Source organism: Lathyrus oleraceus, chromosome 3 (assembly GCF_024323335.1).
Source record: "Lathyrus oleraceus cultivar Zhongwan6 chromosome 3, CAAS_Psat_ZW6_1.0, whole genome shotgun sequence".
Lineage (NCBI taxonomy): Eukaryota > Viridiplantae > Streptophyta > Magnoliopsida > Fabales > Fabaceae > Lathyrus > Lathyrus oleraceus.
In genome coordinates, this window is record NC_066581.1 from 329,576,917 (window position 1) to 329,603,180 (window position 26,264).

The following is a 26,264-nucleotide window of genomic DNA, read 5'->3' on the forward strand; positions in this document are numbered from 1 at the left end:
GTTCAATAATCTTCCACCTCCAGACCACGAATGGCGTACATACCATTCTGACTCTCTCGGTTCAAGAATATTGAACAGGGGCAGCTGTCATACCCCAAAATTTGCCCATTAATATTTCAAGACATTTTTCAGGGCACTCCGACTCATTTTTATGACACTGATCTTAAAGGAACAAAGGCCCAGCTCACGAGTGGCCCAATCCAGAAAATGGCCCAAACTGGCCTGCTCGCTAGGCGAGCAAATCCTTCGCCTAGCGAACGTTCGCTGCACGCTCGCCTAGCGAATGTTCGTTACACGCTCGCCTAGCGAAGCTGGCAGATAACAGAAAATTCTGGGCTTCACTCTGAGCCCATTAGGTCATGAAAAAAAGGCATTATAAATACCACAACTCCAGTCAGAAAAAGGGAGGACGAAAAGGACGAAAGGAGAACCCTAGCAAGCAAACCCTAGCGCTCACAGACGGAAAACCCTGGAGGCTAACCCTGAGAATTCCGAGTAACCCTAAAGGAAACCCTGAAGGAAAAGCCGGCGGCAGCAAGGTCACTTCCGCTCAATTCGATCCGATCGGCCAATTCAAGGTTACAATTCGATTACAAACAGGTTGGCATTGCTATTACTACCTTATGTTCTTAATTTGCACATGGTATCATGATTGAATTTATGAAACTATCTTAAGTTTTACATATGAATTTAAGTATGCATGAACATCTGAATGTCTAACCACATAATCTCTGTAATGAATGCTATAAGGTGTGAAGCTTGCTGCCATTATATCGTTATTAAAACCGGAATCCGCAGCCGTTCGCTAGCACATCGCTAAGCGAGCATGCAACGAGTGTTCGCTAAGACTTCGCTAGGCGAAGCAGGAGCGAACGCAACAGCAGCCGACTTTTCTGTTCTGACTTTTGCCCACCTGTCATGTTTTTATCATAGCCATGCATTGTTTATCTGACCCTACTGCTGTTCTGGTTTCTTTTGTGGTGTAATTCTCGATTGCACCCTGATTTGGTATTCTAACATGTTTGCTGAGTTTTGCAAAGGTTCACACATCGCCGGGAAAGCTAGCTAGATAGGTATTCCACTTTATTTGTGGGATGCCCTTTGTGGAGTTTCACCCTAAATTACCTAATTAATTTTAATGTATTAATTTTAATGTGGAGATCCACCCTCAATTACTTAGCTGATTTTAATGTATTGATTTTAATGTGGAGATTCATCCTAATTGCCTAATTGATTGTAAAATACGGCCTTTAAATATGTGATCTTGGACCTCTCTTTGCTGCCCTACGGTATTACGGTATAACGGTCGTGTCCCGCGAATGTAGGGATACACTTAGCAAAGACCCTTCGGTTAAATCATCATAAAATAAATCATGGTCCCTCGGATGTTGCCTTCGAAAATACGATTTTGTCCCTCGATGACCCTTCGGTGTAGCCTACGGTTAAATGATGATCGTCCCTTCGAATGCTAAGGTATCCTTACAACTGTTGCCTTCAATGACCCTACAATGACCCTTTTACATCCAAAGGATAAAACTACTTACTTCTCAATAGTAAGGACAGTTTTACCCTCATAAGGATAGGAAATGCCCATAACGACCTTAGGAAGGTATAACTCTCAATTACTGGATCATAACCTAAAACGTTTTCCACCCCTCACACTTTGCAAGTCCTAGAAAATCACCACTTGGTATACATTCATACTAGAATCATTACCAAGTTATATTTTTCTAAATTGTTTTTCAAAATCAAACGAGATAAATACTTTGTATACATTCATATGAGAATCATTACAAAGTTAAACTCTCTTTTCGAAATATTTTTAAACAATTCACCAACACTTTTCAGACAAAAATATAAGTGATCCAGCAATTAAGAGCCCATGGATAACCATGGATACAAAGGGTGCTAATACCTTCCCTTCGTATAATGTACCTCCCGAACCCAAAATCTATTGAGGTCTTTCCTGTTCTTTTCCACCTTTCCTTATTGGATAAAAGAAAAGTAGGTGGCGACTCTTGCTATCCGCGACATTGCGATAAAAAGTAAAATACCCCAAGTCAGTTCACCGTATGACAACTCTCAATCGATGCATGTCTATCAAAAATTAAATAGAGGTTAGGTTGTTGTAAGACCTCAATTTTGACCCTAAGATCCCTCATGCTATCTCATCATATGCACTGGCATTGGGATCACACCTTGACATTCTCCTTACCCCCTCATTCATTGGGTTTGCATTGGGAGAGGTCACCAAGCACATTTGATTGTATCATACTTTATTTTTCTTTGTTTACTAACCAAAATTCCAAAAATATGTCTATGTATAGTTTTACTTCTTTTGTAGGTAGTATGTGCATCCACCAAGGCCTCATCAAGCTCATATCTAGGGTTTAAGACCCTCAATACAAGGAGCTCAATCAATAAATGGTTTACTTTGGCTCTAAGTGTCATATATGAATCCCCGTGATCTTCACATGTTATTTTGATCAAGAAATCATCAAGAGTTTAGAGTTTGTTTGCCTTAGAAACCCTAATTCATTTAGGTATCTTGTGTGACTTCTTGAACAAGTTTCTTCACCAATTGGTCAAATATTTTAAGTTATGCTTCACATTTCATCATCTTATGCATATATGACCCTCCATGAGTCCCAAAAGTCAAGAGAATATCAGGCTAGCAAGTTGGTCCATGGTGGTTGACCAGAGGATTTCAACTAGTTAAAACTGGGGTTCCCTAGACCATATCTCCTACAATTTTTGTCATATGATAATTATTCCAAGAGTAAAGTTTCTCTAAATTACATTCCAAACAACTTTCATGTTGAGGTCAAGAGCTATTTTTGCTTGGAAAGTCATTTTTATGATGAACGATTATAGGTCATTTTGTCTAAACCCTAATTTAGAGATCAAATTCCCAAGACCATATCTTGCTCAATTTTTATGAGATGAAATCCATTTAAATTGCATGATCAATTTCAAGATGTCTACTTCAACTTTTATCTTTGGAGTAAGAGCAAATTCAACTTGCAAGTACATGTGATAAGAGGAAACATTATAGGTCATTTTGGGCCAATACCATTGAACAAGTGATTTTCCTCAACTTCTAAAATGCATAACTCCTTCATGCCAAATCCAAATAAGGTCAAATTTGTGATCAAATTGAAGGGATTTGAAATATATACAACTTTTATGAAGGAACATTTCTCATTTGAAACCCATAGAAAAGGTTATTCAAGGTGGAAGAAGTGAACATATGGCTTGGAACTTAGAATTTTTTTTGATATGTTTGATTTTCCAAACTTCCACCTCAAAATTCATCATGATATAAGCTTCAAATGAAAAAAGTGTTCAACATGAAAGTTGTTCCTATTGATCCAGCCTTTACAAAAAGTCAAAAATCATCTCATTTGGACAAAGTATGAATGACTTGCGCATGGCTTAAAGTTGAAGGACCATTTGGATAATTTGAAGTTCCACTTTTTATACACGAATACTTGGCTTGTCAACATGATTTCAGCATTGCTTACACACAATTTTGGATCTAAGTGCATCATTTGATGGGCCTATCACACGCCCATGCAAGTGAGATTTTCAACTTTGAACAAAAATGGAAGTGTGCAATTATCAATCTCCTTGGCTATAAATGGAAGCTCTCTTGCTCAGAATTGGGGACCCTGGTGCGCAAGCTTTGAATCAGCAACCCTAAAACCTCACCATTAAAGGATAAGCTTGAAGATTTTCTTTGAAAATAGAGTTTGAATCTCCTACTATTTTTTAGATTGAAACTCCAAGAGTCCATCCCTTTCCTTGATCCATTTCCATTCCATCAAGCATTTGAAGCAAGGCCAAGCATAATTGAGAGCAAGATCGTGCCAATCTGAAGCTGCAGTGAAGGTGATTTTCAGAATTTTTCATCTCTTCGATTATCACTCAATTCTCCATTATTCTTGTTGATTTTTGGTTGTCTGAAGTCCTACCAATATAATCAAGAAGATTGAGTTGCTTTGAGGCCAAATCGAAGCAACTTAGATCATGATCCTCAAAATTCAACTCCCTGTATCTTTCTATATACTTGGAGTTGGACAAAATTGAGGCCAGATTCGAGCTCCTAAGCATTTTTTCTTTAAATTCATGTCCTCCTTTTTCATTTTGGTGATGGTTGAAGGTGGACCAGTCCGGTGAGGTCCACCGGAGAAGAAGACCGGAGCTCTGGCTCCGACGATGTGTTGGTGTGCCTCTAAACCACATGATCCATTCATTTTGTTTTAATCTTAGGTGTTGATTTTGATTACCACGCGTGCAGCGCGCTTGACTCGGTGTATGGGGGAATGTGCGTTGTAGTCCATCTGATCTGCCACCTCAATTAATGAGGGAGATGAGATGGTCCACGTTTTTTTGTAATTTCTGATTTTCATTTTAATTGCCTTATTTTCATTAATTCATATTAATTTTAATATTGATCCCAAAAATATAGGACTTTCACCAAAAAAAATCAAATATTTTTCTCTTTCATTTTCTGAATTAAAATTATTTTTTGGATCAATATTAATATTTTTCATGATTTAATTATATTTGTGCATATTTCAATTGTTTAAAAATACTTTTGCATTTCCAAAAATAATGAAATTTTTTCTCCAAGGTCCTTTGACCTTGTTTGACCTATGATAAATCTCTTGGATATTTATTTGGTATTTTGAAGAGGTTTTAGGTTTTTGATCAAACATAATTTAATTTAATGCATTTTTTAATTGATTTTTAATTGTTTAATTGTGAATAAATTATGTTGAGCTATTTGTATTGACTTGTGAAGTTTGACTATTGTGTTTGGGCCTTGGTCAAGGTTGATTTGACTTTGTTGGATTAAAATCATTGGATTTAGGGGATTGATGGAATGTACATTCCATCTCCCAAAATGAATGAATGATTTTAATTTTATAAAATCATTCCCTTGTCCAATTTGTGTTTATCTCATTCCCCCTCCCTCTTCATCTTCAATCCCCTTCTATCCCATTCATTCCATAGACCTATGATATCTCTATATCCTAAGGCTAATTGGTTGATAAACCAATACAAATATGGATGATATTAGGTCCATCATTTTGCCATTTTCTTTTAAGTGTGGTATGTTTTAGGAGTATGGTTCACTATATCATATCTCTAACATGCATTAACACTAAAAGTTCTATTGCCCGGCCTCAGGTAGTTGTGACTTCTACATAAGTCCAATTACGATTGCTTAACATAGCGCTAAATTTTGACCCAAAAGCATAGCATTCTAGTAAGTGAGATTGTAAGTCTCCCCCATTTCATGGTATTATGTATAAACTTAGCCTTTTTTCCCTCCTTTGTAAGATGTTTTGGTTCAAGGATACATGCTTGTGAATAGAGGGTTGAGTGTTCTCCAAAGAATGACTTAAACAATTGAAAAGCAAAAACAATACTAACACCTAATCTACTAACATTTGACTAACTTTTAATTTCAAGTCATTTACCTTATGCACTTTAAATTCAAGCCATTTATCATTTGTCATTATACATATCATTTAACTTGTTTATTTTAATTCCATTTTTACTTTCCTCACTTGAGCCATATGTTGTTAATATATTGTGATTGTATATACTTGTCTTGTACCTTGTTTGTGTTTGTGGTCTTAGGACCTTAATGTACATAATAACAACAAAAACCCTTAAAAAATGTTTGTGTGGACTGTTGGATTTGACCTGAGACTTGGACTTAGAATTAGGTAACACTCCCTATGGAAAAGGACTTGGCCAATGCCAACTTTTCTGAAGCCAAGCCATAGTGAATTGAACTTTCATCTGATGCAAGTATTGAGATCCTTTTTTGAGTTCATCTGCTACATGGTCTTGATGCAAATGTTACTTTGAACCTGTGTCTAATGCCTTATTCTGAGCCATTCAAGGAGTGTGTCATCTGATACACGGGGAAGATTATGAAGAAGACTATGGAGTTTCTAGCTTGGATGTGTCTATCTTTATTTGATGCCTTGCTCTTCATCTTACTTGTTTATTGATATTGCTTGATTTTAAAGTCCAAAGTAAAAGTGGGTTTCTATATGACATTCTTGTCTATTGGATTGCATCCCACCGGTCAGATCTTTTCAACTCTTAACTTTTAAAATCTTACTTAAGATTAGTCTCTTCATCTCCTCCCATTTCTTAAATTTCAAATCTCACCCCCTTTCAAAATCTTTTTTGCTTGTGATTTTTTAAACTCAAACTCTTTATTGCAAATTAGAAACTTTGGCCTTATGCCATTGCATTTTTTTAACTTCTCTTTCTTAATCAAACTTATAAACGAACTTAACCATACTTGACTTAAAATTTTAAAAGACAAAAAGAAATAACACTCATTCAAACTCTTTTAGGCATTTTGTGCCTCTTTCAAACTTAAATTTTTGTTAAAAGCAATTCACTCACTTTGAAATTGATACCACAAACTACGAGGTTTTGTCCCTCATTTTTATGTTGGTACGTAGGCACAAGTCTGAAGGTTTTGTCAAACACAAAAATATAATCAATGAATTCTTTTCTCATCCCCACACTCTATTTATCGCAAACATCATTTTATACCAAAAACACATACACACATAAAAAAGGGCTCCCTAGGAGTACCTAGGACACTTTGGATGCTAACACCTTCCTTCTGTGTAACCAACCCCCTTACCTATAATCTCTGACATTTTATTAGTTTTGATTTGAAAACTTCTTATCTTTGGGTTTTGTTCGTACTTTTCCCTTTTCCTTTGGAAATAATAAAAGTGCAGTAGCGACTCTGGTTTTATTGACGTTAAGTTTATCCATAGCTTAATGGTCATGAATTTACCGCTACAGTTGTGGGACAACATGTGCTCTGAGATTCTTGAGGAAGAAACTCCAACCACCAAGAGTCTCACCTTCAACCAGAGCGAAGGAAACTGGAAAGATGTTACTATTATCGTCTTGTGCCACTGCCATAATTAATGTTCCCTTGTATTTCCCGTAAAACCATGTCCCATCAATTTGAATAATAGGTTTGCAAAACGAAAAACCTTTTATGCATGGTTGAAACTCCCAAAAGAGTCGATGTAATATTTTATTTCCACTGACACAAGTTTTGTCCGGAGTATATGCTGGAAGTGACTCAAAAATGGTAACAGTTCCTAGAGCATACGTCTTAGGTGCAACCAAATGTTTTGGAAGTTCTTTGTACGGATCCTCCCAATTTCTGAATACTTTTTCAACAGCCTTTGTTATTGCAATCCATGCTTTATTGTATGAGGGAGTATAATTATATTGTGTAACGATATGAGAGATTATTATACTCACCTTCACTGACAGGTTGTTGCTGACAAGAGGCAAAATATCTTGACATATCAGTTCAGAGATTAATTTATGGTGATCTTGTGAAATATTATGGCGATGCAGGTATGAGGTGAATGTATGGAATTTACCAACCATGAACCACTCATCTTCCTATAAGATGCTGATGTTAGACGATATGCCAAGATCTAGAGGGGGTGAATATATCACACGTTAAGATTTGAACTAAAATTGGTTTTGAAAAAGTTTATAGCGCGAAAGAAAGTTTCAAAATTTTCTCGAATCAAATAATCGTCTAATTGAACCTACTATCAAAAAGCTCAGATATGTGTAGAGGTGTCAATGCAATGATAATAATCCATAAGTCAATCAACAACAACTAACCATAACTAGTTGAATACAATATAATAGGAAAAGTCTATCTCCAATGAAATATACCCAAACAAAATTAAGTCAAGCAATTTATCGAACACTTAGTGTACGATCAACAATGTTTGTAATTTTATATGGTCTTTGTTGTTCTACAAATCCAATCACAACCAAATGGTTTGCGATCTACACAATAACATAAATTTCAAAATGAATTCAAATTTTTTATCCACAATATTGATCAAACGATCAATGGAATCGACAATTTGTAAGCTGAAAAACTAAAGAGATATAGATAGATAGATAGATAGATAGATAGATAGATAGATAGATAGATAGATAGATAGATAGATAGATAGATACTCAATCTGCACTTATGAGTCAACCTCAACACAAATGCTTTGACCTATCAATGTCACAGGCCGATACATACTAAAGTGAAAAGCCAAGAAATCAAAAAATCATTTTATGTGTCGACCTATCCATTTTATGTGTTGACACATACTGAAGAAATTTTGACATATTTAAAACCTTAATTTTATGTGTCGACCTATACGAGTTCGTGTCGGCACATAACATTCTAAACTTGTAAATATTGACATTTGTAAACATGGAAGGACATTAGAGGACTCAATTTGACTCATGCATGAATAATTAGATGAGAGACACATGCATATGATAATTTTTCATGGTTTGATAGCTAAAATCATGCAAACATGCAAATGTAGGCATGAAATAGTAAAGGATATATATCAAATGTGAAGATATTAGAATAAGATCACTATAAACATGTAAATTGAAAACACACAATGGTTACACATGGAATTTTTGGAAGTGAACACTTATCACATATATCATACACATAACACATCATATACCTTTAAGAAATAAACAGGTAAAAGAAATACTTACTAACAAAACAAGGAAAAGGATTAAAACTATATTACCTCACCGTACGAGTGATGGAGGATGCACATGAATTCCACAAGTAACTCTTGAAATAAATCTGGAATGAATGTAAAACGTGCCATAAACACAATCAATACCAAAATGCTCTTACCACTTTTCTCTTTGTACAAGTACTTGAAAGTGTGAATACTAATGAATTCAAGAGTCTTATTGACTTGATGGTTATCCAAATAATTATACTTTCAATCATGACAATCATCTTTCTCCTCCTCATTTTTTCTCATCTTAGATTGATCAATCCCTAATTCGATGAACTTGAGTATGTCTTGTTAAAGATAATTTACATCATTAAGAACAATACCTTTTTCGACACATCTTGGATAGAAAACATTAGTAATAATCAACATAATTTTACCAATTAAAAGAACACTAAAAGTTAACCTCCTTGGTAACACAATCCATCTTTCATGCCACATAGTCAAAGCAATAAGGAGATGTCACCCATGTTACGCCTTGAGCTTCCACAGTAGAGGTCCCATACTCTCTTCATAGAGCCGAGACATATATCCTGCAAGATCAACGAATAGTGCTAGGTACCCAATATTCATTGAGTCCTTGATGATTAGTGAAACCTTAGTTGTATTTAGGCAACCCTTGATAAGTTCCTTTAGAGACAAAGAGTCTCCTAAAATTGCACTTTGCAATAGTATGACCCTTCATGCAACAATAATGATAATAAACATTGTGAGATAATATACTTTTGCCATTTGAACTCTTTTCAACATATTTATACCTTCTATAAATATTATGAGAAGGCATATCATATTTTTACGTGTCAATAACAAAAGTGACCCTAGGTTGCAAAGCCTTGTCCACCTTAGCTTTAAGAGTTCTTGCCTCTGTTTTCCAAATATGGCAAGTCTCATAACCAAACCACGAAGGTATTTTATCCTCACTATTATCTTTTAGAATATCTACCATAGGTTACCTTAGTACTTTCATATTATTTTCGTTTTCTAACACTTTAGCTTCCAAATGAGAAAAAATTATTTTGTTTGAAGCTAGATTTTTGAAAGCATCTATTGCTTGTCTTTGTAGATTTTCAAAATATTCTTGTAATTGAGAATAAGATTAGTCATGAGTAAATTTAGGCTTAGTGTGACTTACAATCTTCTTCTTTCCTTGGTTGGCCATGTAGAACATCTTTGTCGATTCGATGCTTGAGCTTGAGATTTCATCACTTCAAGAATCTCCCAAGTAACATAGGCTCTTCTAGACTTGCTAGATATCTTGTGATGACCTTTCTCTTTTTCCTTCTTAATCTTAGGACACTTAGGTCTATAATGACCTGCTTGACCATAGTTGTAGTATGAACTTCTAATCTTACCTTTCTTATTCTCATCATCCTTTGAGGAGTTTAACAACCTTCTAGATTTACTATGGTCCTTTTTAGAGTACTTATTTCCTTGTTCCCACATATATCTATTATACCTTTTAATGAGAAACCCCATATCTTCTTCATTTGGAGTCCTTGTCATCTTTAGTTTCACAATCACTATGCTCATTGTTTGAGGACTTTGAGCTTAAAGTATTATATTCCTCTGTGTCTTTACCTTTCTCCTTTTTTACCTTCTTTTCATACTCCTTTTCATTTTTTTCCAAGCAAGTGAGTTCTTGCTCATGTTTTACAATTTTCCAAACCAAGTAGTGAGATTAAGTACTTTAAGATCATTCGCCTGTTTGATTGTGGTGACCTTAGGTTTCCATTCCCTATTAAGAAACCTCAACACCTTATTAGTAGCAATATCATTCAAAATAGACTTACCTAGAGAATCTAAACGGTCAATAAGATGTGTGAATCTCTTTTTCATTTCGGCAATGGTTTCATCATGCTTCATACGAAAGCGTTCAAACTCTTGATTCAATGTGTTGATCCAAGCTTGTGGCCTCATTAGTTCCCTCATGGGAAACTTCTAATGTGTCCCATATAGCTTTCGCGATTTCACGATGGAAAACACGATAATACTCATCAACACCTAATGCGGATATGAGAATATTGCGTGCCTTCCAATCATGTGACCATAGCTCTCTATCATTATCATTCCATTGACCTTCCGTTTTTGGTACGATGACTCCTTCACCACTAGTCATTGTAATTTCGTTAGGACCATTAATGATAGTGTCCCATACACCCTTATCAACGGAGTTAATATGGATACACATACAAGCTTTCCAATAGCCATAATTCTCATCGATAAAAATATGTGTTATATTATACGCCCCTTTAAGTTCGATATTCATTATATAATAAGAAAATATAGAGGGGGTGAATAAATCACAAGTTAAAACTTCAATGGAAATTGGTTTTGAAAAAGTTTATAGCGCAAAAGCAACTTTCAAAATTTTCCCGGATCAAATAATCGTCTAACCAAACCTACTATCGAAAAGCTCGGATATGCATAGAGGTATCAATGCAATGATAATAATCCACGAGTCAATAAACAACAACTAATCACTACTAGTTGAATACAATACAATAGGACAAATCTATCTCCATTGAAAAATACACAAAAAATTAAGTCAAGCAATTTGTCGAACACTTAATGTGCGATAAACAATGTTTGAAATTTGATGCGGTATTTGTTGTTATAGAAATACAATCATAATCAAATGGTTTCTGATATACACAATAACACAAATTTCAAAATGAATTCAAAATTATGATCCAAACAATATTGATCAAACGATAAATGCAATCGATAATTTGCAAACCGAAAAACTATATATATATATATATATATATATATATATATATATAGAGAGAGAGAGAGAGAGCACAAGAATTTGTTTAGGAAGTTCCCCAATCGACCTCGTTATGGGTATGTCTACCCTTAATTCGAATTCAAATTGAGATATTATAATAAATCTTACTTTGCAAAACATGTGTATACAAGTGATGAAGAAATCAAACCCTACAAACCCTAAGTTTGATGTTGACTATACTGCCTCCAAAACCCTTGATCAAAGATTGATCAAGTAACCAACATTTTCGCTTCAATTCACCCGGTCTTGCTACTTCCTTACAAGGCACTCCTTGTCCCAAAGCTTTCACCCGATTGAATTAATCCCAAGCGCACACTTATTGAAACCCAAGATTTTCCAACACGGTCCACCGTCTCACGCCACTCCCTTGCAAGGCACCCCTTGTCCCAAGGTTTTCACTTGATCGGATCCGAATTGCAGATTCTTGTCCAAAACCTTCAAATCCTAAGAGATCTTGAAGGAAAACCCCAACTCGGTTTTTTGATTTGAATCACTCAAAGTTCTCAACCCAATATTCTCGGTACAATAAACCTAATTGGATATTATCAACCCTAATCTATATGGCACCCAATCAAAAAATGATTATATGTAGTTTGATTGTATGTATGCATAGATGAGTTGAAGATGATGAGAATGCTTTGAAATCCTGGATTCATGTAGGTTTTACTCACTCTAGAAACCTTACTAGAGAATGATGCATGTCTTAAGTATGTATATGGATGCAAGTATGAAGCAAAAGAAATGCAAAAGAAATTGAAAAGAATGCAAAAATTCAAGATTTTAGGTTTATAGGTCGACCTATCAAAGTTATGTGTCAACCTCTAAATGTCATAGGTCGACCTATAAAGGTCTTAGGTCGACTTAAGACGGTCAGCACATGGACATGGCCTACAGGCTTCAATATTGAAGTATGTGTGTCGACCTATGCAATTTATGTCTTGACCTATGCTGAAGAAAATTTTTTATAGATCGACCTAAAGTCGTATGTGTCGATCTATATAGTGTTTTTCACACACAAACTCAATATTTGATGCATAAAAGTCTTTTCTAAATGGAGAGTTGCACTCACAACTGCCAGTCGAAACGTGTAAAACACATTACGACAATGAATGACATGCCTTCTCGCATTTGTACGGTGTATGGTATAATCAATAGAGTTTTCCATGTGAAATTTTTTGATTGCTCCCACACAATCTTCTTTAGTGCGAAAACGGTCTCCCACTTTTAACTCATTATCTGACCGCATATACGGGTTACATAAAATATCAAAGGATGGCTCATCGTCATCCAAGTTCAAGTTTGCCATATGTTCAGAATGCTTCAAAATATCCCAGATCCCCCGACTGACCTCAGTCAATAACACCAACTAAAAATTAATGAATAATGTAATTTTGCCAATTGGAAGGACTTTGCTAAACTTGAGTGTCACAAATGGATGCACCGTCATGACCATGTCTTACTTGATGCTGTGATGTCAACCGTGTTTATACCAACTAATACTTACATGGCTTGGTACAGATCGGTTGCAACTGGGTTTGTTTCCAAAGAGAGGTATCTATAAGACCCACAACAAACCACTTACACACAGGAAGCTTCAATGTCTAACCCCCCAGAAAATTATCATACAGGTTACTCACTACCCCTACCCAACAAATTATTGACCCACAAACTCACAAACCCACAATCAAAACATGTCAGACACACAACCACAAAACCAAGAGCGTCCCCCATACCATCGTCAACAAAATGACTATTATCAAGATGCCCAAAATGCATATGCCTTAATACAACATCAAGATATAGCCAAAACACCCAAGGAACATATAACACCAACCTATCCTCATACCATAGACATAACGACCAAACATCATACCATAGCCAAAACGTCCAAACATCGCACCATTGCCAAAACACACAAACATCACAACAACTATATGGCTTTCAAACACCAGAACAACCATTCCAACCTTTCTCCAACGAGTCGTTCACACCAATGTCCCCATTCAATCATCCATGCCGCACACCAATGGTCCCTTCAACACATCCCAACTACTCAAGCACGGGTCGCGAACTCAGTTATGGTAGTGTGTCGCTCCATACATAAGACTTCTTAGAAATGGAAGAATTTCTTAGGGATTCTGCTGATGTTCCTGAGACCTTAAATCCTCAAACACCTGGAGTGAATCAACAACGAGAACAATGAGTAAGGGTAGCTAGTGGGTGTGGACCGGTGGCCGATATAACCAACTCGGTCGTCATCGTTAGGGCTTATGTAAAAGTTTTTTTAATTAAATATTAATGTTTACTATTTATCTTAAAAAATTCTATTTGTACACTGTTGTCAGACCATTTGACCCCTCCTTTAAAGTTGTACATCGGTGCCAATTAAATTGGCAACACCATATGAATTCACCAATCCAATTTACGTCGCAAATCCAATTGACGTCGTCAATCCAGAACTATCACTGATTCATCTGACAATAACATTTGGTCCAAATCTAAAAATAGATATTTTAGAAAAAAATTGAAACATAAATTATTTTAAGAATTAATTTAAAATATTAGATTATTTAAATAAAAAGTTCTAACTTTGAAATTTAGTCTCATTATCCTTTTTTTTTTAAACTATTGTATGAATATAAATTATGTTTGATATATAGTAGATACTATTATTCTTTTTCGGGGGGGATTTTATATACTACTATTCTATTATGGATTTACACGAAATCAAGATGATATGGAAATTTTATTTAAATTTTAAGAATCTTTTTTGTCAAAAAAATAAATAAATTTAAAATGTCACATTGTAATTATGTAAAAATTATCGTTAAAGCCACACCACAAATAGTTTAACAAGTGGGCAACTACTCAATTCCGTTGGCGCCAATCATATTTGTTCTTGTTCATGTTGAATAATAGTAAATTTATAACTTTTAATGCATAATAATAATTATTATTATAGTAGTAAATTTATAAAATAAATAAAAAGGTTTTAAAGTATATCCTTATCAACTAGTATATATATTTTATTTTGGAAAGGAATGTATAAAATCCCATCCTTAAAAAATAAAAAATCTTTTTTTTTTCTTCCAATTTTTATATCTCAAAAAAATTAAAATAGAAATTTCTAAAAATACCTTAAATATATTTTGAGGAAACTTCGCGGAAGGTGTCATAATTTGGAAGTTTTCATAATCCACATTCTACATACGATATATAAATACACACATTGTTGAACAAAACATTACATGCACAAAGAGATATAGTAGTGACCATAGCAAGCAAAACAAGTACTATACACCACACTTTCACTTTTTGTTTGTATTTTTAACATTTTGTCATGGCTTCTCGCCAAATACAACAAGAGCAACAACCATGGCTTTTGGAGAATGGTCATCCAAAGGTCTTAACCAAGGAGTCTAGACATGGACATGGCCGGAGCCGAACCGCGCATAACATGTCGTCCTCTTCGTTGCGAAAGAAGTCCGACCGGACACTCGTGTCGAAGATTCGATGCGCTTCGGTTAGGAATGTGGTCGCTAACCTCCAAGAGGTTATTCTTGGGACCAAGCTTTCCATTCTCTTTCCTGCCATTCCTGCTGCTATCGTAGCTCATTATCTTGGCTTAGGAAGAGTGAGTTCATTCCTCTACTCACTACAATTTTTATCTCTATGTATAATTATTAATTGCGATTTCGATATTGTTCATAGAAGATCTAAATCTTTTATGTTCATGGTGCAGTTGCAGATAGTAATTTATAATTATAATTACGCATTTAATATTAGATTTGAATCCGATGAATGGAATGTTTTAAATGACTAAGAGTTTTGGAGCTGAGTCAAAAATTAATTAATTTTTAAAAAATAAGATTATTAAGTTTTTTTTTTATTTTTGGGATTTTAAAAAAGCATTTATAAAGAGTTTATGATTATTAAAGCTTTTGTTGACTGAAATGAAAGTTGATGAATATTCTTATTGTAAACCGTAAAGTGTAGTATGATTTTTATTGCACGGTTAATTGCTTATTTTATTTGCTTTTATTATATTAATTAATAAATTAATGATGATTATAGTTTATAATTAACTCTAATTTTATTTTTTATAATTATTTGCAAAACAGTCCTGGGTTTTCATATTGAGCTTACTTGGCCTCACTCCACTCGCTGAACGTGTGAGCTTTCTCACAGAGTAAGGAATCTAATCAACTTCATTGCATCTTTAACTGTTTGATTAGTACTAATTAATTGCTAATTCTTGTTTAAATTTCTATGTTTTGGTGAATGTTGCAGACAAATTGCCATTTTCACTGGTCCAACAGGTATATAAAACTCTTCATTAGTACTAATTTAGTTACTGTTTGATTATTGGAACTAATTGAAAGTTTTATATATAATGTGTAATTTACAGTTGGAGGACTTCTTAATGCAACATGTGGGAATGTTACTGAGCTTATTATTGCAATATTTGCTCTTACCACCAACAAAATTGCTGTTGTGAAGTATTCTCTCTTAGGTTCCGTGCTTTCGAATCTTCTTCTTGTTCTCGGAACTTCTCTACTTTGCGGTGGAATTGCGAATATTGGAGAGGAGCAGAAGTACGACAGAGTAAGTCCTTAGAAGTCAATTTCGAAGTTTTTTTGTTTTCTATTACGGAAATTTTGAATGTTGATAATTTTGCAGAGACAAGCGGATGTGAACTCGTTGATGTTGTTATTGGCGTTGTTATGCCATTTGCTTCCGTTGCTATTCACGTACAGCGCTGCTTCGGCTGAACTCACCGTAGAGCCTTCGCTGTATTTGTCGAGAGCTTCTAGCATTGTTATGCTGGTTGCGTATTTTGCTTACTTGATCTTTCAATTATGGACGCATAGGCAATTATTTGAAGCGGAAGATGTATGTTTTCTTAACTGAGGTGTATATGAGAATGTTGAATTGTTAAAATTGTTGCGATTGTAATTTGTTATGCACTTTGTTGAACAGGAAGGGGAAGGTGAGAACAATGGAGCGGAAGAAGAGGCTGTGATTGGATTCTGGAGTGGATTTGCTTGGTTGGCTGGAATGACTGTGTTCATTGCTTTGTTGTCTGAATATGTGGTGGATACAATTGAGGTAATTCAACTAAATTGTTTAGATCTAATTTTGAAAGCTCAATTAAGCACTTGTTGAATAAGTGTTTATTATATAAGCAGTTATGTACTATGGATTTGTTTGAATTGATTATATCTACTGATATAAGTACTTGTAAGACTGTTTGACAGAGCTTATAGTAATGTTTCAACTTATTTTCATAAACTCTTCAGAATAGCTTATAATAACACCTTATAGCTTATATGAAAATAGCTTATAAAGTATTGTTAACAGGATGCATCAGATTCATGGGGTTTATCTGTGAGCTTTCTCAGCATAATCTTGCTTCCGATAGTTGGCAATGCGGCTGAACATGCGGGTGCAATCATTTTCGCTTTCAAGAACAAGCTGGTAAGAATTTACAGACTTATAATCAATTCTATGCTTAATCCTTTCATTTAAGATAGGATTAAATTCATATTTTCCAAGCTATAAAGTTGTTGAATTGAAAGGAAAAAAAATTATTCTAGTGAAGCTAAACTGATTTCATGATTGCAGGACATTTCCTTAGGTGTTGCATTGGGCTCTTCCACTCAAATTGCCATGTTTGTGGTAAATAGACATACTCTCAACTTTTATATTTATAAAGATTGCGATTGAAACAGTGTCGTCTTGCGGTGACCTTTTTATATAATTTTCTTTATTTGAATAATAATAAAAACTTGTGTAATATTAAAATTCAGGTTCCACTCTGTGTTACTGTTTCTTGGGGAATGGGTGTGAATATGGATCTAAACTTCAACCTCCTTGAGACAGGTTCTCTTGCTGTCGCAATTATAGTGACATCGTTCACTTTACAGGTATGTAAATTTCACATTTAATTTAATATATGGTCGGAACATGTTTGAAAGTGAAAGAAATCATCTTCTGGAAATCGATTTTATAAGATAGAATTAGGTCAAATTACACTTCTTAACCGAACACTAAATTTTTTCATTACCCCCTGAATGAAATGTTACATATATTATTCACATGACATAACCAATATCTTATTTGTAGGATGGTACTTCTCACTACATGAAAGGCCTTGTTCTCTTATTTTGCTACTTTGTTATTGCTGCTTGCTTCTTTGTACAAAGAATTCCCAATGGTTAGTAAAATAAGTATAATTGTAAAAACTTATACCATTCTTAATTATATATAAATTCTGAATTTTAACTTGATATATCTAAAATTTGTATTTCAATTTTTCCACAGACCCAAATGATGTTCATAACATCACTCTTAAAACTGTCACTGATTCAGTTTTAAGTGCCTAATAGGTATGTAACAATGAAGATATTGATTATTTAATGTTGTGCAAAATAATTATATGATGACTCTATAGCTAACTATGTGAATTTGGATTGATTTTTCAGGGTTTGGCCTATTTTGGTTCCTTCCATAAATGAAGGATGGTAGCATATATTCAAACTCAAATGCAGATTCAATACATTGGTTATTGGTTCATTTCAATCATTTTGTCACATCCAGATAGGAGGGAAGAAAATGTTTGTAGTGGCTTTGGGAATTTTATTGCGTGCTTTGTGAATAGGCCTCTAAGATTTTAAATCATATATTTTGTTTCCTATTTGTATAGGATTCAAGGGATTGTTTTTTATCGTGCATTTTATTGGGTCTATCAAATAAATGGAATTTGTTTTCATCATTTTGAGTTTGCTTAAGCAAAAGTCACTTTTGAATAGCTGAATCTCATGTTCTTTATATCTTTTGAACCTCTATAAAAGTCAACTTGACATATGAAGTATCAAAATACAAAAGCCAACTAAAGATCAACAAAACGGAAGCAGCCAAAACAAGCTACACCGAGAAAATCTCAACAAGACCAAACAAAACCAAAAGCCCTAAAACATCACTGCATTATGAATCTCCACCCAATAACACATCGGCTAGAACTTAGGCCATCAGATCCATCAATGACAAACCAAAAATACCAAGGCTACAACAGAACCACTTAACACATCGAAGTAGATCATACTTCTTGAACCTCTATACGCTAAGACACTAGATATAATTCTGAAGTCAGTTAAAGAAAGAGAAGGAGTTTATAGAAACCCGATTATAAAATCAACTCCAAGCCAAAAAATACTCTTCTCTTTAAATTCTTTCACGTTTGCTATCTTACAAGAAAAGTTTTTCTCATTATGCTCAAACCAAATAGACCAAATGACCGCATGTCAAATTATGGTAAAAACTCTCTTAGACTTAGACTTAATTCCTAAAGATACAAAAAATTCAAAGAGAGTCTTAAGATCCCTAAGAAGTGCCACTTGAACCCCTAACCACCAAAAATCTCATATCAGACATTAGAGGACTAAGAACATGTGTAACAAACAAGTGGGAGTTGGATTCAATTCAATCCCCGCAAAGGATGTAAGAGGTAACCTTCAGATCCACGATGACCCTCCTCTTGAACGGATTCACTCTAAAGAGAAAACTATCCAAGAGAAGTTGCCAAGAGAATACCACAATTTTAGAGGATGTTCAACTATCCCAAATGAGTGGAAGAGATAGGAAATACCTAACTAACCTATGGTCAAAGGCCTCACAAAGATCATGAATGACTTGATAAGCCGAGGCTAGAGAGAAAATCGACTTCACTTAGTGAGATAATGTTTGTCACTGTTGTGGTGATTGAGATTGGTTGACGTAAAATATTATTCAATTAAAAAATAAATCATGTGTGATTCGATTTGGATGAATCATAAAAAAATGGGCTATTTAATGTGTATGGAAAGTTTGAAAATCATGGTGAAAAAACACTTCGAAATTAAACATATTAACTTCTCAAAACCACAGTGAAAAGACCTTAGACACGCAACCTAACATAGACTTAGTTTAAACGGTTTTTCAATAGTCAAATTACAATTATAAATTTTTAATATTAATATTATATAAAATCACAAAAAATAATAATTATGTATAATATAACATATAACAAATGAAATAAACATTATTATCTAAAAATTGAAAAAAAATCTTAAAAAACTGATTAATTAAACTGTCAATATTATTTAAAAAATAAAATAAAATCCAACTATTAATAGATTAATGAAGTATATTATACTAATAAAAAATAAATAATAAATATACATGTGATTGGGTCAATTCGATTTGAATTTGAAAAAACAGTATAAAATTGTATCTGATCGAAAGAATTGTCATAGATAAATATAATATAATAATACATAATAAGTATTTGTATTTAATAAATATAAAATATGAGAGTTAGGAATTGATCAAATTCACTTAATTTTGATTATGCATACGATATTTTTAATAGAAGATCCGTGCGGTTTATTCTATAAAAATGTCATTACAATACAAAATAAAAATTAGGATGTTTGTGTCTATGTCATAAGTCATCTTTACCTATATTAATAGTAAATGATAAAGTATGAATTCAAAAATATCAAGAGTAATAATCTCAATTATAATTCTTTGGCTATGCTAATGAATATTGTCATGTTAATACAATATATAACTTCATTAGTACCCTTTGTTAGATCCATGTCGCAAACAAAAGCAGCAAAAATACAGACAGTCAACCATGACGCTAAAAACACATGCAATAGTATAGTTGCATTTAGAGGAGAAATATTAATTAATGTGAAAAAGTTTTGCATACCAAAGATATATATTAAAAATCAAAATGTTAAATTATTTATTGTCTCATCCAAAAATCCTTTCGAGAGCATGCATTGAATGTTCTTTCCAATCTACACAACAAGAACATATAATCACATAAGCATACATTACTATATATATATCATATATATATATATATATATATATATATATATATATATATATATATTATATATATATATATATATATATATATATATATATATATATATATATATATATATATATATATATATATATATATATATATATATATCACGTATCTTATTATTAGGAGCGTAAGCGAGTTGAGTTGGATCGAGATTGATTTAGTCCGTTATCCAATATGTTTAAATTTCAATGGATTGAATCCGTCATCCAACTTGTAATTTCATTGTCAAAACCGATCCGTTTATTAATGAGTTAGATTGGATTCACGGGTTGGGTTTCAAATAAAATATATATGTTTTATGATTATTTTTGTCGATTTAAAAAATATATATATAATACAACTCAATATAATTATACTCATTTATAACACTCAAATTCAATGAAACACATCATATAATATCTAATAAAATTCATCAACACGACGTAACACTTTATAATCAACAAGACACGTTATTTCTATAAAATAAATAAATTAAAGATGATACAAAAGAAAATAAAAAACAACATTTAATCTTAGAATTACGTAAATTCATTGATCTAGTAGTATTATTGACGGAGAATAAATCTTTTTGAAAAAATTATGGTTATTAGTAAGATATTATTTTTATATTTTTATTTAAAATAATAATAAAAATAGTAAGAAATTACTAAAATCATATTAATGGGTTGAGTCAACGGGTTAGTGGATTGTAAAATTCAAACCTATATCCGAACCAAAATTATATAGATTGTTATGGGTTGTGTTGGATATACCCGCAAATAAATAGGTTCGGGTAATTTATAGGTTAATTGAATTAGTTCAACGAATTCGTGGATCGACACACACTCATGAACACCCCTAAATATAATGACACCATTTTGCTACACATCTACATCGTATGTATGCACTTGCTTGAGTTTGATACAAATTTTAAAATGAGATGAAAAATTATTAAAAAATTATGAATATTATTTATGGTAGAAATTACGGTGTAAGTGTAGCATTTTGTGTCATAGTATCATTTCTACGTACTATATAAAACATCAACCAGAAAAATAAAAATATGAGAATAAATGAAAAATATAGAATTTAGTATGAAAACTAATGAATTTGAAACAGTAAAGAATGAACGAAAATATCAGTTAAATTTTTTATCTTTACTAAACATTAAGGTTTTCAAAGGTTCTCTTTCTTAATATTCAAAAGGGATAATCTCTTTATTGTGATAGCTACATTGATATATAATAACAATTGTTTTTATCTATTTATTATGAGAGAATCATAATATAAATTAATAAGATGGTTGATATTTGTTATATTTAAATAATATGTAAACGTTATACGAATACTAATGAAATGGTATTCCTTGATTAATATCATTAAATAATTTTAAAAAATATATAAATAATTTGTATTAAAGCAGAAAAGGAGAATATACATACTTGTTTTAGACTTCATCAAATAAAATAAAAATCTAAATAAATTATAGGTGACTTCTAAGGTGAGGATTTAATTAAACCCCTCACCACTTACCACTCAAATTCCTATATTTTTACGACACATGATCAAATTCTCTCTCTTCCTCACAATATTTATCCATACTTCAAGAAAAACACTAGTCTATGTTAGTCTATGTTCAAGTTCAATTACCACGAAATCAAAGGTTATGCAGGAAAAATAAATTTTGTTGAGGATGTGTTTGAAACACTTTTTTATTTTTAGTTCTTAAAATTTATTTTTTAAATCTATTTTAAAAAATTATTTTTAAGAAAAAAATTATAAAAAAAATTATTTGATAAACTAGTTTTTTAAAAACTGTTATAAAAATATGAAAATGAAAAAATTTGTTTAATAGTTTAATTTTTTAATAGTATTTTAAGAAGAGAATAAAAATATATATTTTGTCATCTATTTTTAAAATCTATTTTGTTGTATAAAATATTACAAATTTAAGAAAATTAATTGATATTTGTTCGAATACAAAGAATTGATGAATATTTTTCTTTATTTTTTTATTACTATTTTTAATAACGTTTCTCTTAAACAAAATAGGAATTAATTATTTTCAATAACTTTGATAATTTTTAATAGTTTAAAATTTTTAAAAATATATAAAGTTGTAATGACTATGAAGAATCTGATATAAAGTATGGAGGAGAAACCATTGTGTTAAAAAAAATTAAATTTAAATAAACTATAAGAACATTACAAAAAAAAATAGTATTAATAAGATTTAGCTATATAATATTTCAAAGTCAAAGAGATAAATTCATTATTTTAGAAATCGCATTGGACCTGTCGATTGAATCGATTGAATAAAAAATCAGATGGGTCATTCGTATTGTTCGATTGGTGGATCAGATAAACTATTAGTCAGTGAGAATTGGCCAAACCGATCAAAATTGATAAAAATTAAAGAACCGACGATTTTTAAAAATCGACTGATTAATTGTTTGCTTTTTTTCACAAAATACGACGCCGTTTTGATAAAAAAAATTAAAAAAAATAATATAATATAATAAGATTTTGCTTAAAACTTAATTGGAGCACCTTTCACCCCTTAAATCCAATTTGTCTAGACAATGCATTATTTTGTTATTCGAGTTTATCTTATTTAGATTTGTATTATGTACTATTTTGTTGTGTGTGATGATTATGTTTAGAATTTAAGTTTAAAGAATGGATTTGTTAAATTATGATATTTTAAAATCTTGAAATTTTATAGGGTGCCGTAATTTTTTTAGAGATCGGATCATTTGGTTCAACCAATTTAAGAACTATATATTTTCTTCAGAGACTAGTTTATTCAACCGAATTACCTAGATTAATCTGGTTTAATCATACGGTTCGACCAATGACCTAGTGATTCGACCAATAAATTAGTGATTCAGTACTCTTATTGATTTGATGACCAATCTGATTTTCAAAATAGTAAATAAATTTATTTGAAAATGAATTTTTATTATTTTAAGAATTTAAAATAAAATTAAAAAATATAATAATAACAAAAAAAGTAAAAAAATAAGATTGCATGTTTAATAGAAAAAAATGTTATATAATAAAAACAATTAAGAAACACAAAAAAAAATTAACTAAAATAAATAAATATATTTAAAAATGTTACTTATGCATAGAAAAAACATACATAAATAAAAGAAACATCATACTCTTTCAAATATATTTTTCTATCTTATTTTAAAAATACTAAAAACTGTAAAATAAAAAGTAAAATACACCTAAGTTATTTCACTTTTTTACTTTTTAAAACTGAAAAATAAAAAAGAATTTTTAAAAACACTTATACAAAATATTATATTCAAACAAATATTTAAATTTTAAATTTTAAAAATTAAAAGAATTTTTAAAATGTATTTCAAACCGGCCATAAGTTTTAACATTTTTCCTCTTCATCCTCATCCCTTGGTTCTGTGGCAACATTTTGAAATTTTCCATGCCAAGATCTAACAGTGCCCCGATAAAAAAAAATCCTCATTTAAACACTTGTGAACAAAATTTAAAATAAAATCATGGAAAAGTACAGTTGCAAAGGTTTTTAGAACACCTACTTATTACTATTGTTTTGAAAAAAAATAAAAACCCTAATATTTATAACTATGAATCTTATAGGTGTGTGGTTTATCACTGTCAGAGAGGCGTGTTTGATGTTAAAAACTAAGTTCTTTTCATATCTAGTATATGATCATTAGAAGTTTGAGAACATTAATTTTCCAAAAATAATTTTTTACCATTTTTTAAAGAATTAGAGAGGAAACAAATTGGGAAGACATTGAGACATGATTCGGTGTGAGAATGTGTATTATATTCTTGTTTTTTATTTATAGATCTAGACCATTCATTAAATCTAATGGTGTTTTTTTATTGATCCACGGGTGAGGCATATATTTAGTGTCTCACCTTAGATGACACCAAATATATAATAGTTGAAAATATTTATTCATTTAAAACATGATTTTTGAAATGCACATATTAGTCTATATAAAGCACAATGCAATTAACCAAAACCAATATTTCTTCATATGTTCAAATAGAAATTCTCTTATTGAAAACATGATTTATCCCAGAAAAATTGATCTATTATAGTTCTCTTGTTCCTATTCTCAACCATTGAAGCCAAAAATGGTGGATTTACTCTCAAACTAATTTGGAAAAAAATTTACATACTAGGTGCAGACAAAGAAAAATCAATTATAACCTTAATAATCTCCCATATCTTACAATATTATAATCAAAGTCATCAGTATATCATGGAACACCCCATCGAAACTCAAAAAAAAAAAGTATATGACATAGTAGTAGATAGCTCATATCTTACTGTCAAAACTGATATATTAGTTCATTCTTTTCATAAAGCTAAAATTGAAACTCATCTTCAAAGTGATTCTAATCACAAATGAGATGAAATCGTGTGGAGAAACTCTCTCTGAAGAAAGCATCATTGAGAAGGTACTTAGATCTTTTACTCCTCAGTTTAATTACATTGTAGTAGCAATTGAACATTCTAAGGATTTGAGCACCATGAGGATAGAAGAGTTGCAAAGCAGTCTAGAGGCACAAGAGTTGTGTCTGACTGAAAGAACCTCTAAGAGAAAGGTTGAGCAAGCTCTGAAAGTTTCTTTTGTCAAGAAGGACCAGAAACAGTCTTGATCAGAGGTCAAGAAAAGATATGGTAGGTCTCAGGAGTCAGAAACCTCCAATTCTGATGAGAAGAAACATCAGAAGAGAATGGAAAAGCTTGACAAGAGAATGGTTAAATGTTACTGTTGTAATAAGTTTGTTCACTTTGCTAAGGACTTTTGGTCAAACAAGGAAAGGAAGTCACAAGAAGCAAACATAACCAGAGGAGATTATGATGATGAACATGTGTTATTGATGGCTTATGAATCTGATGATGATGAACCTGTGCGGTTGACGATTTCTGATTCTAAAGGAGACTCTGAATATGAGTCAGAGTCAGAAGATGACTCTGAATCTGAAGTCGAGTCTCATTCTGTATATGAGTCAGAATCAGAAGATGAGTCAGAATTTGAAGGTTCTGAAGAAGAGTCGAATTTTGGTGGTTCGGAAGATGAGTCAGAGTCAGAAGATGACTCTGAAGCTGAAGATGAGTCAGAGTCTAAACGTGACTCTGAAGATGAAGAAGACTCTGAAGGAGAGTCTGATTCTGAAGGTGAATCTGATTTTGATCCAAATTCTGATGATGATCCAGAATCTGGAGGTAATCTAATCTCTATATATGGAACTTCTAGAGGCGGGGCTTAATAAAATGGGGCCTCTAAAGGTGGTCCAACTTCTGAGGGTGGTCAAACATTTGATATTGTTCCAGAATTAGAAGTAGACTCTGAACAAGTTCAGAGGCCACAAAGAATCAAACAAATACCAATAAGATTTCTAGAGTTTGACATGTTGCAAGATATTGAAGTAGACTCTGAGGAAGAAGTCGTTCAGTATGCCATGTTAGTAGACTCTGAACTAGTGAGTATTGAAGAAGCTCTCAAAAAGAAAGTGTGGCCGAAGCCCATGAAAGAAGAACTTGAACTTCTAAAGAGATTTGAGTTGTTGGATTGTAAGATTGTTGTCACACCTGCAGAAACAAATCACAAATTGGATTTTGATTCTAAAGGTGATGATTTTGATACTACAACATTCAAGAAGTTGCTTGGCTCTCTGAGGTATTTATATAATACCATACCTGACATTTGCTATGCAGTTGGAATAATTAATAGGTTCATGAGTGAACCAAAGTGGTCTCATTACCAAGTTGTTGTTAGGATTCTGAGGTATATAAAGTGGACTCTGAAGTGTGGAGTTTTGTTCCCTTCTGGAGAAAAAGTTATTTCAAAGTTGATGTGTTACTCAGACTCTGATTGGTGTAGAGACAAAGTTGACATAATAAGTACTTATGAATATGTGTTTAAGT

At 32.3% G+C, this 26,264-nt stretch overlaps 1 protein-coding gene across 1 annotated transcript; it reads left to right on the forward strand.

Moving 5' to 3' along the window:
* Positions 1-14,655: 14,655 nt before the first annotated feature.
* On the forward strand, positions 14,656-18,196 carry LOC127127467 (vacuolar cation/proton exchanger 3). Its single transcript, XM_051056657.1, has 12 exons — positions 14,656-15,055; positions 15,543-15,610; positions 15,712-15,740; positions 15,830-16,026; positions 16,102-16,314; positions 16,402-16,530; positions 16,783-16,899; positions 17,047-17,100; positions 17,232-17,348; positions 17,548-17,638; positions 17,746-17,810; positions 17,907-18,196. The coding sequence occupies exons 1-11, from the start codon at positions 14,762-14,764 to the stop codon at positions 17,805-17,807; spliced, it is 1,371 nt and encodes a 456-aa protein (XP_050912614.1). The 5' UTR covers positions 14,656-14,761; the 3' UTR covers positions 17,808-17,810; positions 17,907-18,196.
* Positions 18,197-26,264: the final 8,068 nt, after the last annotated feature.